General features: G+C 38.0%; 1 protein-coding gene across 1 annotated transcript; it reads left to right on the forward strand.

The window, feature by feature from the left end:
* Positions 1 to 1411: 1411 nt before the first annotated feature.
* On the forward strand, positions 1412 to 16882 carry abhd17ab (abhydrolase domain containing 17A, depalmitoylase b). Its single transcript, XM_059341507.1, has 5 exons — positions 1412 to 2185; positions 3175 to 3545; positions 7422 to 7616; positions 9143 to 9322; positions 12585 to 16882. Exons 2-5 carry the CDS (start codon positions 3181 to 3183, stop codon positions 12808 to 12810), a joined length of 966 nt encoding a protein of 321 aa, XP_059197490.1. The 5' UTR covers positions 1412 to 2185; positions 3175 to 3180; the 3' UTR covers positions 12811 to 16882.
* The last annotated feature ends 1201 nt before the right edge of the window (positions 16883 to 18083 follow it).

Consider the following 18083-nt stretch of genomic DNA (forward strand, 5'->3'; position numbering starts at 1 on the left):
TGTGTCAGCCCTGCGATAGTCTGGCGTCCTGTCCAGGGTGTACCCCGCCTCTCGCCCAATGACAGCTGGGATAGGCTCCAGCCCCCGCGACCCGATTGCGGATAAGCGGTTAATGGTAATGAATGAATGAATGAATAATCTTGGGTGATGCGACCCTTTAACCTTAAAAGAGGTCTAATCAGTGAGAACAGCAAAAGATGTGTCAGTTTCCAGAGGCAGTAAGGTGGGCTATTTCTTGTGGTCATGAATGGGCTGCATAGTAAAAAAAAGCCAGCAAAGCGTCTTCCTCAGGAACTCACAGGAAAGGTATGTGTGTGTGTGTGAGCGAGAGAGACACATAAGCAGATGCTTAGGAGCTTCTGGTCTCATGGGGACCCCCTAGACATGTTTTTAATGAACATGTGACAATAAAGAAATTTTAAAAATTAAATATTTTGAAGGTCAGTGTAATACTTTATTAATAATCAGTTAAACAAACTGCCTATCTGTCTGTAGTTTCTAGGTCAGATCTTATTCCCAAAAGGTATTGTTTTATCTCACCTGCCTACACACATACAGGTGTATCTCAATACATTGGAATATCATGGAAAAGTCCATTTCCAGTAGTTCGAGTCAAAAAGCCCCAACCAAGTATTGAGTGCATATAGATGGACATACTTTTCAGAGACCAACATTTGCAAGAAATTAAATGAATTAAGACATGAAATGTTTCATTCATTGTGTGTATTGAACCTATATGATGATTTATTTCCAATTTTTGAATTGAATTACTGACAAACTTTTCTCTGATATTCTAATTTATTGAGATGCACCTGTACATAATGATACATTATGTTGTATTAAAAACATATAAAATGTTTTCTACTAGAATACTGGGGGGAGGTTCTACACTTACTCACACTGCTATTTGTTACTTTTCTTTTACCATGCTGTTATTTGTTATTTTACTGTTTACATCATAGTGTATATAAATCAGGTTTTACACATAATTTTTCCTGTCGACTTGAATGCCCCCCTTTAATCTTGAATATAGCAATGCATAAGACTATGTACTAATGTTTGTCTCTCAAAGGTACTAAACGAGGGAGCAGCGCTCCAAATTTGGTTGTATACTGGTATAACCAAGGCCAATAAAGGATTTCATCTTCTTCTCCAATAGGTTGACTAATAATCATCTATAGTCATTCTAGCCACCAGTAACTTGTAAGTTAGTAAGTTACTAAGTAAATGTGATTCATCACAATGGCTACTGTACTTTTTATCTTGTTTTTTTTTCTTTTGAAAGGTTTGAATGAACAATAAAGTTCAAACATGTCATCTTTTACAACACCGTCATTAAAACTGATAACAAGCTTCCCATAATTGTCCAATGGAAACTCCTGACGTCACATCCTGTCAGCTGTCGCTTCCGGATGCGGTGAAACGGCAGAGAAGAAGGAAAACACCGCACGTCCACGGATTAATTTAAATGACAAGACGACATCCATTATTTCAGCGGAGGAGACGCCAGCAGCATCCAGGATGGACTCACCGAGACGGATTCACACGTCGGAAACGGCGTTTTAACGGCGTTTCACCCTGGATGTCCGTGAATGACCGTTGTTTCCACTGAGTGGCCGTGTTTGTATCTTCTTGCTAGCTGAAAGCAGCGTAGCGTTAGCTGGCTCGCGCTCAGCTTCTCTCTCCGGTAACATATGAAGCTGTCGTTATTCTTGATTAATATTACTTGTTAATACAGGAGGGGGCCGTGCTGTGTGTGTGTGTGTGTTTATACATTTAAAGCGTCCAGAAGCTGTTTGCGTCACTTTGCAGGTCAAGGCTACATTGGAAACGCTGTCAAAAACAAGTAGAAAAGTTCTCGCCTTCTTAAAATACCCAGGGTTCATTTGGGACGCAACATTGTATCTGAGGCGGCTCGTCAAAAATCTCCACAAGAGGACAAAATGGATGTGATCTGGACTTCAGTCACTACACACACAACACAGCAGATACTTTGTAAATAACACTTCCCGGTCAGCCGGTTGGCTCCACTGCTTTTCCTCCTTCTGCTGACAGGACACTTTACAGACAGTATCCTGTGTTTGCATTTGACTGAAGTGGAGGAAGTCTTCCTGCTTTTATTTTTTTGTTCCAGCACAACTTTTTTTTTTCACTTTAACGAAGACTAGGCTGCTCAGCTCAACAGGTTGGTCTACTGGTGATGTCATGTACATGTATAGTATGTTTGTGGTGACGTCATGTGGTGCTCCATCCAATAAATATTCTCATAATTGGCTAATATTTTCGTTATTAGCTCAAGATGTAACAGTGTTGTTATAATCAATATGGTTAACCACAACCCTAAAACGTGCTTATTTAATTGACTGAACATCCAAAAGTATTTGCTATTAGAGCTGAAACAACACAAAAATAATATATCAACTATTTTGACAATCAATTGCTTGTTTATGGATTTTTTCAGGCAAAATACTAAACATTCATTGTTTCCAGCCTCCTGAATATGAGGGTTTGCTGCTTCTGTGTCTTATTTCACAGTAAACAAAGGGTTCTTGTTCAACAAACAATTTCAAAGCAAGATGAACCAATCAAGAAAATTATCATCAGATTTATGAAAGTGAAAAAAAAATGTTTATCTCCTTGAAAAACAACCCCCCAAAAGAAATGAAGTTGTAACCAACAAATGTTAACCATTATTTCCTGATAAATCTAGTGTGGAGCCCTGTGGTTGACTAATCCAATTTATTCATGCTGAATAACTAATTTCCAAGAATGTATGATCACATATCTGCTAATCACAGGATGTAAAGTGATGCTTTTTCTTTATTCTTTGAGGAGGAAGTCATTTTTACAGGTCTGTCCATTAATCCAGTCGATAAAATTATATAAGTATTTGTGGACTAGGAATTTCTTCAGTGGAGGACCACATTAGATGAAACATGAAAGTGATTAATATATTATCAATGTATAGGCAACATTCATGACATGTTCTGAATCTAATGGCTTATCATCTTTACATGTTACAAGCTTTTTGTTCTAGAAGCATTGTCCTCTTCACTGCTGCCACACTTTGAATGAATGCCTTTTCATGACACTGTAATAAGTATGTCATTGTGTTAACACTGGGATGATGTGGATTCATTAGCACAGCGATCCTCTTGTCTTCCTCCTGCACAGTGAAGGATGAATGGCCTCTCTCTCAGCGAGCTCTGCTGCCTTTTCTGCTGCCCGCCATGCCCCAGCCGCATCGCGGCCAAGCTTGCCTTCCTGCCCCCAGAGCCCACCTACACCTTCCTTCCAGACCCAGAGGCGGGCCCTCCTGCACCAGGGGGGACAGGGACCTCCAGCCTGCGGGCGCGGAGCGGTGCATCAGTTGCTGGAAGCGGAGGGGCTGGATCAGTGGAGGGGAGATGGAAGCTCCACCTGACGGAGCGAGCAGAGTTCCAGTACCAGCAGAGAGAGCTGGACACGACGGATGTGTTCCTGACGCGGTCCAACCGAGGAAACCGAGTCGGCTGCATGTACATTCGCTGTGTTCCTAGTGCCAGGTGGGTAAAACCTCTGTTTTGAGTCAGAGTTGTTACTGTTGAGAGACTGATTGTTTGGTGTTATCACAAAGGTCACACAGCTTTGTGTGACCTTTGTCATTGATTTTTTTTGACAGTCTGTCACACTTCCTTCGAAGCGTTTCCACACCCTCCTTTCCTTGTCGGTCTTCTTCCACTCACATCCAGGTCAACTTCCTTCACTTTGTCCCTGTTGACTCAGCTGACTTAAAGATTGTCTGTCTCTTCCTGCTTTTTCATCGATAACTGCCTTTATTTTAACAGTGTACTTTTTATTCTTCAAATATCGTTGTTTTTACATTCTTGTCCATTCGTGCCGTCCTGTTTGTTGGAATTTAAATGTCGATCTTAACCCATTGAGGCCTAAAACGCCTGTAAAACCTCTGGGCGATTTTAAAATAAGCCCCTAAAACCTGAAGTTTTTCTGGAAATTCAACAGAAGTGTCAACACTTCTACTAAATAATAGATTTTTCAGCCTCTGTAGCAGACAGAAATGAAATTCAAAAAGTATTTGAAAGCTTATACAAATACTACAAAACAACATATCCGCTTTCCAGGCTTCAATGGGTTAATCGTGCTGTTAAGATTAGTCCGCTATCAATTGGCTGATCAACAGAAGAAAAATCAACAACTATTGACAATTAAAGTCATTTTCATGCAAAATGTCAGAAAATGCTACTTTCTGCTTTTCTCACTTTCATATCACATTAAACTGAATATCTTTGGGTTTTGGACTGACAAAACAAGATTTTTCACTTTGGACTTTGAGAGACTGGGACATTTTTTGACATGTTGTAAACCAACCAGCAATCGAAAAAACAATCTGCAGATAAATCGATAAGGATAATAATAGTTCATTGCTGCCCTGCACTTGGTAATCCTGCTTCATGATAATGATCAAAAGTTGTCATGTTCAAGAACGAGACATCAGTTTCCAGTGAGTCAGTCTGGACATTTTTTTGTCTTGTATGTTTGTGTCACTGAATTTATTGGCAGTGATTGGTAGATAGATAGTCTTTGTGCCTCTTTCATCCAGCAGCAAAAGTATTATTTGATAATGTACTATAAAAGTATTTAACTTCACTTTTATTCCCATCCTGCTGCAGTGTGCTGCTGCTGATTAATTTACTAAATCAATTAAAAAGACATGGACAGGCTTGTGTTACAGACTGTGCGTCTTGTATTAATGTCTATCTAGTATTACACCAGAATGAATCCAAACCTGACCTGATATGGCAGAGTCATTGTTATGCCACATTCTGAGTGGAAAGGCCACGAGCAAAGCCACAAGCTATATGGGTTCATAAACAAAACCACTGAGGGAGGATTTCAAAACAGTCAATGTGTAGAAGAAGTATCAGATTTCTAATGAGAGCGTAACGTGCATTCATGAATAAAAGGCAAGGGCTAGAATACCCAGCGTTTATAGTGGATACCCTGCTTCTCAGGTTGTACAAAATGTCTAGAAGTAAGAGTCATTTGACAAGAGTGGTAAACCAATCCTTCAACATGCAGCACTTTTAGACAAAGAAGTTTTGGACCGGAGTCAGAGTAACCTCGCTGTGTTTATCCTAACAACAGGTTGCTTATGGTTTGATTCAGTGTAGAGTTACCAGGCAGGACTTGTCTGTTTTTAAAGTTATTGTTCATCATTCAAGTCCAGTAGAATTTCCAGTGCCTAAACATTTGAGGTGGCATAAGCGCTTGAACAAAGCCTCATCTAAAGTTGCTGATTTTCATTTGTTATATTTCAAAGTGCTGTTTTTGAGGAATCCTAGATCTTTTCCAAGATCCAGGATACATAGGGTAACCCTCAGATCTCCAAGCAGTTTTAGGGCTTTATTTTTGTGTGAAGGATTAAAGAATATATTTAGAGCCCGACAGATATTATCGGCCAATATTGACCTATCGAAGGCATATCAATATCGTTGTATATGCTGTCCGATATGTGCCGCAAATAAAACCTTTTTTACACAATAAATAATGCAGAAAATGTTGCTTGGCGTGATTTAGAAATGGTGCTAGCGATTAATTATTTTATTCTTTTTTTTTTTTAATAGTCAGCAATTGAACTGGCACTGAACAGTAATGATGTTTATTTAGCTATTTATTTTATTCATTCTCTCAGTTATCATTAATATAATTGGCTGACAGTGTAATACATTGTATATTGTATAACAATGTTCTATATAATTTAATAAAGTTTTATGTTTGAGAATGTAGCTCTCTGGGTACATTTGCAGAGTGGTAAAAATAGCAACTTTCTATTTCCTTGAAAAAATCAAATCAAAACTAGATAGTGGGAGTGCTGTAGGAGCAGTTTTTCTTGGACTACCCCCCCAGTATTCTAATTTCTTGGATCTGAAAAAAAGCTTTCGATACAGTGAATCACAATGTTCTTCTTTCAAAGTTGTCAAATTTAAATTTTACTGATGAAGTAATGAAATGGATGGAATCCTATCTCACTATGAGAAGACAATGTACTAGAGTTGGGAATAAAATGTCATCATTTATTAACTGTTCTGTTGGTGTCCCACAAGGCTCAGTCTTAGGCCCTTTACTATTTAGTTTGTATGTTAACGACCTACCACTTGCATGTCCTGAAGTTGAAATCCAAATATAGGCACAGATGTGAAGTGGCAGCCAAGTTGACAGCAGCGATGGCCAAAATTGCCACCTGGCTCTCAGAGTCTTGCCTGACACTAAACGTCAGTAAAACTGCATGCATGTATTTTTATATAAGAAAAAATGGAAATCAGCCAGATATCTTTGTAAACGGTGAAAAAATCCAGACTGTGTCACATTTTAAATATCTGGGAGTCATTGTTGATTCACAGTTGTCTTTTAAGAAACACATAAAACGGTTCCGAACACTGTCAAATTTAATTTAAGAAATTTAGACACATTCCAAATGAGCTGCCACTAGATGCAGCCAAATTATATATGCACTCTATGATTTTTTTCACATGTTGCATACTGCATCACAAGTTGGTCACAAACTGGAAAAACAGCACTTGCTCCACTACAAACGCTCTTTAAACAAACTCTTAAGGTATTAGACAAAAAGCCATCAAGTCATCATCACTGCAATATCATTCAAAAGCACAAACTCTTGACTTTTGAAAATTTAGTGTGTTTCCCCGATGTTAGCTTAGTGTATAGGGTGATTCATAATCTGGCTGCTCCTGTAGAGGTCACTGTGCAGTACAGCGCAGATGTACTGAGTTTGGCTGATCAGCTTTTTCTATAAGAGCCACTAATTATTGGAACTCAGTACCAAATGAAATCAGAGACATCAGCACATTCGTTGGTTTTAAAATCTAAAATAAAACCGTGGCTTAAACCCACTCAATCATGCACCTACCAACTATAAACTAAAACATTAGCTCACTATTTTGCAGTCTCTTTAGTGTTGTATTTTAACATTGTTTTGTGTTGTGTCTTAATACTGTGACTTTACTCCTGCTGTTGTCCTGTGTTGTGTTGTGTTTTAAGAGTGTGAAACTTTGTTGTTGCTGTTTGTTTGTGTTAGATTGATGTGATTTGTTCCTGCCCAGGGACTACAGATTAAATTTAGCTAGTCGCTAATTCTGGTACGGCTGAGAGCCATGCACTGTCCCTGTTAAAAAATAAACAAATAAATAGATAAAAAATCGGTACACAATCCACAAAAAAATGTCTATTTTAATTCCAGCTCAAAAAAAGTACTAAATCGGTTATCAATTCATTTTCATCCTCTAAAATCAGTATCGGCATCAGTCTCAAAGTTCCTATAATTGATAACTATGTATAGACTGCTATATTTTCCTATAAGTATAACTCTAACTAACCTGTCTTTTGTCTGTGTATCCTTTCAGATTTACAGTGCTCTTCTCCCACGGTAACGCAGTCGACCTTGGACAGATGAGCAGCTTCTACATCGGCCTCGGCACTCGCATCAACTGCAACATCTTTTCCTACGACTACTCCGGCTACGGTGTCAGCACTGGCAAGCCCTCTGAGAAGAACCTCTATGCAGACATTGATGCTGCCTGGCACGCCCTGCGCACGCGGTATGTCATGATATAATTGGATATATGTGTCCTTCAAGGGATGATTTATTATACGGTGTCTTGCTCCGGAGAGACGGGATTCTTTGTTTATATTAAGAGCAAATTAAAACCATGTTGCATACATGGATAGATTTTGATATGACTAATGACTAATTCCTAAGAAAAGGCAAGAAGGTAGAGGTAGGCAAAGATGTGAAGAAGAGGTGAATCAAGGTGGCAGAGTTTGTGATCAGGTCAGAGCCGGGATGAAAGATAGCAGAGCAGAGTGTGGACAGATGCTGTGGGAATAAAAGAGTGCGATGGATGGATGAAGGGAGGGACGGCTGGGGGGTGAAATGTCTCTCAAGGACGCTGTGATGTGATAAAGTGTCTCATTAGTGAAAGCAGAGCCGCCTTAATGCAGCTGTAGCCTTAGGAAGACATGACACCACGGAGCATTGGCTCAGGGTTGGTTGAGGTAACATTTACATTTGGGTGGAGCTGTCAGTCTTCAACTGTCATTACAGCCTATTTACTAAAAACCTGCTTTCATTGGATGTTCTCAGTACGTGTACACTTAATTTAAACCTACTACAAATAAAGGAGTTTATTTTTCAGCATCCACCTTTAGATTAAAGTCATTGAAAAACAATACATGTTTTTAAATTGCACTACTGCTACAGTATCTGTCACTGCTGTGGTACGTTACAGTTGTGCAGGTAAAGTGAATTGTATTTTCAGTTTTTCAATCAATCAATCAATATCCTTTATTTAACCAGGTGAAATTCATTGAGATTAAAATCTCTTTTTCAAGAATGACCTGGCCAAGAAGGCAGCACCATCATAAAACAAGAACAATCAACCACAATTCTCATACACCACATTCAACATCAATTAAAGTACATACAAGATCAGGGACAAGACTATGTGAAGATTGAAATGAGTACAGTTAAAAATGAAATAAATAAACTGGTGACAGATGAATGAATAAACCCGGTCGTTATCAGAAAATAGTTTTACAAACAATTGCATTTAGTTAATCAGCTAGTCCTACGACACTGAACAGAAATTATGGTTTTTTTTTAGCAAATTTTTTTAAATTCCTAATTATTCTCATTTATATACTCAGATATCATTAATAGAATTGGCTAACAATGTAATACATTGTTTGTATAATGTATAACAATGTTAATTATTATTTCATACAGTTTTATGAAAAAAAAAAAAAGTAGCTCTCTGGGTTAAATTGCAGAGTGGTGAAAAATCGGCGCACTATTTTTATTCCAGCTAAAAAAAAATGACTATATCTGCCAGCATTTCTGTTATCTTTGAATTCCCCTCTCTAAAATAAGTATCGATGTCAATCATAAAAATCCCATATCGACCAGGCTCTATTTTCTTGTTTTTTTTCTTGCTCTTGATCTTTCCTTTACAGCTGTACACTTTCACTCATCTCTACAAGCTCAAACTCCAAGATGGTGGAAAGAGAGCCTATTTTTCCAGAGTCTGCACTCTAATTGTTCCTCTGTGTGTTTGGTCCTATCCAGGTATGGCATTAGCCCAGAGAACATTATCCTGTACGGACAGAGCATCGGGACAGTTCCTACTGTAGACCTGGCGTCACGCTACGAGTGTGCCGCGGTGGTTCTTCACTCGCCTCTAACATCTGGCATGAGAGTGGCTTTTCCTGACACTAAGAAAACATATTGCTTCGACGCCTTTCCCAAGTAAGTGTCTGCTGAGTATTAGTTTCTTTTCCCTGTCTCTTTCTACCCTCTTCAACTAGTTTCTCTTTATCCGATCCAAATATCATTATTTAACCCATAAGAAGCCAGACCCAGTTATCCTTAAAGGAAAGTTATGGGGGATATACCACCATTTCTGATGTGTTTTCAAAAACACTATCCCTAAATGTCAAAGATCTGTGATGTGACATAAACATTACATTGGGCGCTTATAGTATTTATGTTTATAATATTTCGTATTTTAAAATTTTAAAAAAACTAGACACAAATTTGCCTTTTTCTCTGCATCCCCTCAACATCTATCAAAATTGTGACATTATTAGTTCTGTTTAACAACAAATTATTTTTTTAGATTTGTTTTTAAGTAGCATAATAATAATAAATCGATAATAAATAGATACAAATAACCATGTGTCTTTTTGCTTATCAAAATTGTGACTTTAATTTGTTCAGGAAATATGGTCAAAACAAGTTAAATCCAATACTGGACACTGTATTAACAGATTAGAATTGTTGAATGGGTTTAAACTTCGCCTAGTAACAAAAAATAGAAGATTTAACGTGTTTGTTACATGGGTGTCACCATGGGTTCTTATGGGTTAAGTACATTAATTGCCTTTGTGTTTTTCAGTGCACAGTGTGATAGTATGACATGTTTGTCAAAGTGTACAATTTACAACAATGAAGTCTTTATCCTCTCCTCTGTGTCCCCTAAATAATGTGTCCATGTAAACATGATACACACACACTATTTTGCTGCCAGTTGGCATTTCCACATGATTACAGATCTGCCAACAGAAAAGTGTAATTGCTACTTACTTGTGAAAGTCTTTCTTATCCAATACAAACATCTGCGCTGAAAGAACAGCTCCTGTTGTTTCAGGTCACATTTTGGTGTTATAACTAGTTTATTTTCATAGTTAGTGTGTGGACATTATTTTTATTTTCATAGATGTGCGTAGGCACTCCAATACTGTAATATTTCAGAGAAGAACTGTGTTATGTTGCTGGAATGAAAATCTCTTTCTCATTGGTCTAAAAGTGACCTCGCATCAGTGCAATCTGAGTTTATCTTTAACTTTTAACAACAGTGCAGCCTGTGACTTTGAGGTAATAAAGTTTACATATCCTGGTTGACAGTGAAGGCATTTTGCAGGAATCTGCAACTAACTCTGTTAGTGCTTATTCATGCAATGCATTTTTTGTATAATAAGCAGTTAAATCTAACTGATATTATCCTTTAACACTAATTAGCCGGTTGTGAAAGTCAGTAGTCTTTGGCACTGTACTTGTTAGATTCTTTTATTGCTTCATATTCAGTTATCGGTGCCCCACATTTGTGTGCGACTGTAATGTGGGTGTTTACTGTAATGTGTTGTTACTGTGTTTTTATTTTCAAATCTTGGCCACTAAACAAATTCCCTTGGCGGGACATTAACAACGCCGAGTAATGCCATCATTAGCGAGGCTCTATCCCTTCTGTTCTCGTTGTCAGTTTAGTTTTAGTGGCTGAGTCTGACGAAGGTCAGTAGCAGCCAACGCCAGCGTTACCGCAGAGTCTAGTCCCAGATGGTACAAGTGGGTGAGGAGGAGCAGAGGTGGTAGGAAACCAGGGGATGCCTCGCTGTGTGTGTAGTGAGTTGAGAAAGCCTCCAGTGTTCGCTTGTTGTTCACATTCAGAGTGGGCAGCTGGCATCACTCCCTCCTCCATGGGAATCTGTCTCCATCTTTCTCTTCTGTTTTCTATGTAAAATATATCTATGCTCCACAGGGACGACTTAACTGAATTTAAAGATTTGGCCTTTTTTTTTTTTTTTAACTGTAATGTTTATTAGGTTTTTTTTTTCATGTACACAAGAGACATACACAACAAAAGAAAAAACACTTAACATTAATAAAACAGTATCAACATTCATGGCTGCGGGTATCCATATTCTACAAAATCAGATTCATACAGTTTACAGTTCACATGTCTTTCATTATGTCATACAGCACCCATTTTTTCCACTTTGAAATAGAAACATCTTCCTTCAGTCGAAGTTGGTAGGTCATTTTTTCCATACAGTATATTTCTCTTACAATCCCTAGCCATTGTTCTATGGTAGGAGATTCAGTCTTGTACCAGTTCCTTGTTATTTTCTTCTTGGTCGCAATCAGCAGTATCTTGACTATATAACTATCATTACCAGTTACACTTTCAGTTACATTTCCAAGGTACATAATTTTACTTTAATTTGGTATTTCATACCCCAATATATCTTTAATTATGGCAACGACACCATAAAGATTTGGCCATTTTGTGTTTGTGATATCTCTTTTGGCTTTAATTATCTTTCATTTACATTGATAAAACCCAAGAAGTTTCAGGGCTTCTTTCTTTTCATAAGAAAAATACATTTTTGGGCTCCTGTCAGATTTTACACACTCTGTCCTTGTTTCTCATTGCAATATAAAAGTCCTGCAGCTTAGATTGTGTTATCTTCTCTTTGTTTGTTATCTTATATTTTTATTTTATTTTATTTTTTAATTTTCTTCTACAGTAAACAAATGACATCTTATACAGTATACAATTCTGGATAGTAATTAGGTAAATAATACATTTAAAAAAATAAAATATAATATAAGCTTGTGACATACATCAACTTGTGATGCAACCTGGACACATCATTTAGTTATTTTTAGTGATGGAAGCATCTGTCACAATTTTTTTGTTTTTGTTGATTAGGATAAATAATGTAATTTTGGAGGATGAGTGATTTTCTTTTAATGAAAACACGCCTTTCAAATCTGCAAATAATCTGCACCGAGGCATGAAGACGATTATTTTTCAGTCTGCTGACTTCTTCACATGGGACTGTTTTGCAAAACAGAAATTATAACACAAAATGCAACCTTTGTTTCAAAGGAATAAACTCAAAATGTTTTATAGCCTATAAAAAGTGTACTTCAGCCCAGGCAAATATCTTAATGGAGCTTTGCTGATCCATTAAGATATTTTTGTTTAATCTGTAACCACATATTTTACTACTGACTCTCTTTTTTTTATTTTTAGACAAGCATACTCCTCCAACATAATGCCACTTTTTTACGAGCTGATCCACAGAGCCAGTGGTTTATGAGTCCGACTGTACGTCACTATTAACCTGACCTGTGCAATCTGCTTTCAGAGCTCTTTTATAGGGGTGGGGAACTAATATAATAGTACGTAAATCATTCATTTCTTTCTCCCTTTTCTCTGTTTTAGCATTGAGAAAGTGTCCAAAATCACGTCCCCGGTGCTCATCATCCACGGGACAGAGGACGAGGTCATCGACTTCTCCCACGGCCTGGCTCTTTTCGAGCGCTGCCCCAAGGCGGTGGAGCCTCTCTGGGTGGAGGGAGCGGGACACAACGACATTGAATTGTACAGTCAGTATCTGGAGCGCCTGCGCCGCTTCATAGGACAGGAGCTGGCAGCGCAGCACGCCTGACCGCCGCCACCAGGATCACCATCACCGTCGTTTTGGACATTTTTTTTCTGTTTCCCAAGATGGAGGTGTGTCCAAAACGTCCCTCAGCTCTCCACGGCTGCAGGGTCGTAATGCTTCACACACTGTGGTGCTTCGTTTCAGAGCACAGTACACCTTTAATGGACCATGGTTTGATGCGACATGGAAGAAAGAGGTGTGTTCATGAACATCAGAAGTGCGTAAGTGTGAAAGACTTTGTCACAAACTGCATTTTAGACTTTTTTTTTTAAACAATTACTTCAACAGTTCAGCTGCCATGTATTACATGACAGCGATTATATTCCTATATACTGTGCAATAATATGGACAGTCCACAGGAAAAAAAGACTTTAAATGATTTACCGGAACAACAAACTGATAAGTAATCATGTAGATCAATTCCATTGAGGTCCACATGGAAAGTTTCCATCAATTCTCCAGCCTACGTATAGAGTTTGTGTGTAACTTTACTTTTTTGCTGTTAACCGAAGTTAAATGGATAATGGAGGGTTTGTGGGAAACACTAAATAACACACTCAGAGGTGCTTGTGAAATGTGTTGGGGAATATTTTGGTTTATATTGGAAGAGCAGGCAGTTTTTAAGTTTCCTACAGTTTATTTTAGTAGCCATGTTTAATCTAATGCAATCCAGTGCAATAAAGCCTGTTTAGAGGTGTTGTCTTTTTGTAGTTATTGGTTGTGTTGCGTTGGATTGCATTAGATTGAACAGTCGCCTCATGTATGTGCTTGATGCATACATGCATAGAGATGCATTTGAACTTTGAGTCTTTAATTGCTCAGGTAACCCTCTTTTAGACATTAGGGTCAGAGTGTTCTACATTCGTTTGTGTCGTTTTTTGTTTAATAGGCAGTCGGCTTAATCTCCTCGGATCCTTTTCGCAAAGATTTCTGAATCATCCAGTGTCTAATTATAACCAAGTAATGAACAAACTCCCAAAACTACAGAGGTACAGACCAAACTGAGTGAGTTTGGCGAGCCGTTTTTCTTCCTTGTCCCACTTGGATTTCTCCAGTCTTCTCCTCACCACATCCCAGTGATGGAGTGGGATTAAAGAAGTTCAAGAGCCTCAGAAAGAAAAACACCTCCAGCTCCTTCATTTAGTGAATGTCTGAGAGTCTGTTAGTCCTGTCCGCTTTGTTTTAGTCTTGTTCGTCTTGTTTATGTCTCACACCAGTAGGTCACAGCTGTCAGCCAAGTTCCTGTTTCCTTCACAGTCTGGAACAGAGAAGCTACACTAAAATTAAACAGGCCTCGGTTTTCTACCTCCAGCCTGTTTTTATCTCTTCAGTGCTGCCTGATGGCCATCTTAACTCATTTGCACTCCATCTCGAGTGGCACTTTAGTCAATTAGACTTTGGAATCATGTATTTTGTGAAAAAAATGAAGAAAAGTAGTCGATTTTCTCATTTTAATATAAGCTTCACATTCTGATAAATGAAAACCATGTCCACTCCTATACAGAAAAGCACAGGAACACCATAAAAAGCAGCACTATGGTTCTTCGTTTGTTTCACAGGTTTAACAGATTTACTCCTGACAGTTTTTGGCACATTCATTGTCAAAAATGATGACAGTGCTATTTCACTATGAGCAAACAGGCTGTGCATATGTGAGGAATATCACTCTTAACTAATGTTCCTCTCTGGTTTACAGTCTTTACAAAAACTGCCTATAACATCTACCTGTATGTCTATGCATACACAGTATAGTAAGTATCTGTACTTGTTTTAAGTGGAACTTCTCAGTAACTCTACAGAGTGCAGCAGGAATGAGTGAGCGTTTTTGCACTTCAGGTTCCCCTTGGAGTCAACGGGTTTTTGCTAAGCCGCCTGAAACGAGCTCTGTGGTTAAAACAAGCTTAAGAGATTTTCACGGTTTGTTCTGCAACCTTGAATCCCAAAGAAGTTGGTGTGCTGTGTAAAACATAAATAAAACTAGAATGCATCAAATTCAGGATGTATATTTACAAAAACAAAAACACATAGAATTTATTCTCTTGGTGCAGTTTTCAGTTGAATGTATGTCACAAAGGATGAGCAAATTATCGCCTTCAGTTTTATTACCGTTTCAGATATCCAGACTCGGTAACACTTTACAATAACCAACTAAATAATGTTTATAGATGGTTTATAAACCAATTATTAACATTAACAAAGTGCTTTACATATTTAATCTTAAAAAAAACAATTTCTTAAAGTTATATGAATCATTTAAAAAAGCATTAATGTACTTAATATGGTGTTAAAAATGTTAAAATGAGTGCAACTAAAACTATTAATAAACTATTAATTATAATTTAATTGTTTGTTAATGGTAAAGTAACTATAAACTTGCATTAATATACCATCTATTTGCAATTTATAAATGATGTAGTTAGTTAAACATTAATAAATTATGTATTTACAATTCTAAATGGCCTATATACGGTTTATAAATGATGATTAAACATTAACAAACTATCTGTTTACCATTTATAAATGATGGTTATTGTAAAGTGTTACCCCAGACTCTTTCAGAACATATAATATGTCAGTTAATACCCCACTTTTGATTTTGAAGCCTTTTCAGGTCTTAAAACAACAAATGGCTAAGTGACATGATTAGCGAACATTAGCTTTTTACGTCCAAGGCTTCAAAAATCACAAAAGTGTTATTCATTTCTGAAGATTGTTTTGCAGAACAAAACTTGTATTCAAAACTTGTGTTCACCACATAAGCTTAATTTCTGCAATAATCCAAAATCCAATGGAAAAATCCCTTTGGATTTTTGTCGAAGGAGCCAGAGCGATGTTAAATACATACACAAAAATACACAATTCCTGCAGCACTCTGCTGGTTTCACACAGAACTGAATATAGGACTAGCCTTTTTAGCTGCTGCTGTGACTTTTATAACAATTGAAAACTCTCTCAGACACGTACTGCCCTTGGGATTGTTCATTTTGCGCTGATTATGTAGGGAAATATCACTAACGAGAAAATTGTCCCGTCTTGCTGCAAAGCCTATCTTTTTATTATGACAGTATTGTCATCAGTATACAAAAAATAAGGTTCAAGATTATATCAGCAGGCTGTCCTGTTCAAGTAATTTGGGATTGGCTTATAAAATAACTGCCTGTTTCAGATTCTCTGCACTCCACTGTGACAAAATCCCTTTATTCTCTCACTAGTGGTCTGAATTACAAGGAAACATGCGGTGCAGCTGAAGTGTTTATCTTAAAGGTGCAACATGCAGCAAGCTGCAGAAGTTTGAAACCAGAATAAGAATCTATGGCCAAACAATGAAAGTATTTCCTCTATTTGAGTTGATTTCATGAACCGTAGACATCAAGTGTTGCATCTTTAAACCTCTTAGTTGAAAGCTGACATTACAGCTGTTTTGTTGTTGTTTTTTTTAAATGAAGACGAGTCTTTTTCAGGTTTTCGGGTTTCATATATGAACCAAAGTGTAACTTTTTTTAGGGCTTTACCCAGTGTACCTGCTGTTTATGTTGCTATCTCCGTAACCAAAGGCAAAATGCTCAAATGTAAGTTCTTTTATTAACTTTTTATTTATCTATGTGGTTGGTCTGATCTTTTTCCACTATACAGTCCATTTGGATACTAATGCTAAATAATTGTTTCCTCATATCATGATTAGTTTTTAATATGCAGCAACTGACTTTGAACAGCATAAATTACAAAGTTGTGGGTGTTTTTTTTTTGTTTGTTTTTTTTCCAAGCTGTTTATAATTTAACATTTGTGGAGGAGTACAACTAAGCAATACAGCAGAGCCGTTTGTGTTTAGGGGACAAAAATTGTGTGGGATGATTAAAGAACAATGATAGAGGAGCTTCAAGCAGACAAATGAAAACGCTTTGGTTTAAACGGAAACTGTTTTATTCAAATGTTTGTGTAACACATCTGTGGGTATCATTTTTGTCATCACACATTGTTATCTATTGTTTATTATGCCGACTAATTTTTTTTGAAGATTTTTTTTCCCCTCAAAATTGAAGAGAATAAGAAGTTAATAAAATATAATCAAAAATTGATCATTCAAATAACTCTTTGGCTCTTTTATAAAGCAAATCCCATCATCCAGGTGTCGTGTTGCAGTTAAGATGTGCTCCAAGCTGCGAGAGAGCAGCCTTTTCTCCTGAAGTCAATGTTACGTGTGTCTCATTCAGACCCTGATTTTCCACTCATGGCAGTCCTGGCACTGTGTGAATAATGACCTGCTTGTAGTGAAAGGCCTCACAGGGCTGCACGAGACAGATCCAAGAACGGCTCGGGTGAATAATTGGCTGATGAGTAGATGAGGCTTTAATTGCCTCGTGTTTGTGTGTATGTGTGTGAGTGTTTTCCTCCTCTGTAGAGTTGTTGTGTGTTGGGACGGGCTTGTTATCATCTGTGCCAAAAAAGGTTCAAATGATGTGTTTTAATTAAAGCGGTACCAGAGGACTCAGGTCTGTCCCAGCCTCCGCTCTCTGTCTGCCACCATGTTGAGTTGTGGGGAAACGGGGACAGATGGATCGTAAGCTCAGCCCCCCCTTCCTCCCCCCGCAACACACACACACACACACACACACACACATACATGTCTTTGTGTAGTTGTGAGGACCACCACTTCCCCTAGCCCAACACACACATTTCAGGGTTTACCAACTCTGTTAGGACCTTCCCTGAAATTCATACAGATGATTAATTAAGGCCTTTAGAGGCTATCCTAGCATTTTCTTTGTGAGGACTGGAAAAAATGTCCTCACAACTACAAATGTCCTCACAATGTTGGTATTCTGCCATGGGTTGGTCCTCACAACTATATGAAGACAAACACACACACACACACACACACTTGTGCCAGCTCTTTTTCAATGGACTACACAAACAATCTGGTGTCCCACTCAAATGCTCTTACGGATTAAAAGCAGCTGCAGCTCACATCCCCCTGCATGGAGCAAAGTTAGTGCAGCCTGACCTGCTGCATCAAACACCAGCACCAGCTCCTCCACACACACACACACACACACACACACACACACACACACACACACACACACACACACACACACACACACACATGTCTTTCACACAAAGCCTTTCATGTTGACATGTATCAAAGGATCGTGGACGTGCTGGCTCTCAAACAACAGAGAGACTCGAAACAAGACGTGGAAATCAGAGAGCTCTTTGATTGTTCTCATCTTGGGGGCTTGTAGTGTGGTGAACGTTATCACTGTAGTGTAGGGGT

This window comes from Centropristis striata, chromosome 9, assembly GCF_030273125.1.
Source record: "Centropristis striata isolate RG_2023a ecotype Rhode Island chromosome 9, C.striata_1.0, whole genome shotgun sequence".
NCBI classification, from domain to species: Eukaryota; Metazoa; Chordata; class Actinopteri; order Perciformes; family Serranidae; genus Centropristis; species Centropristis striata.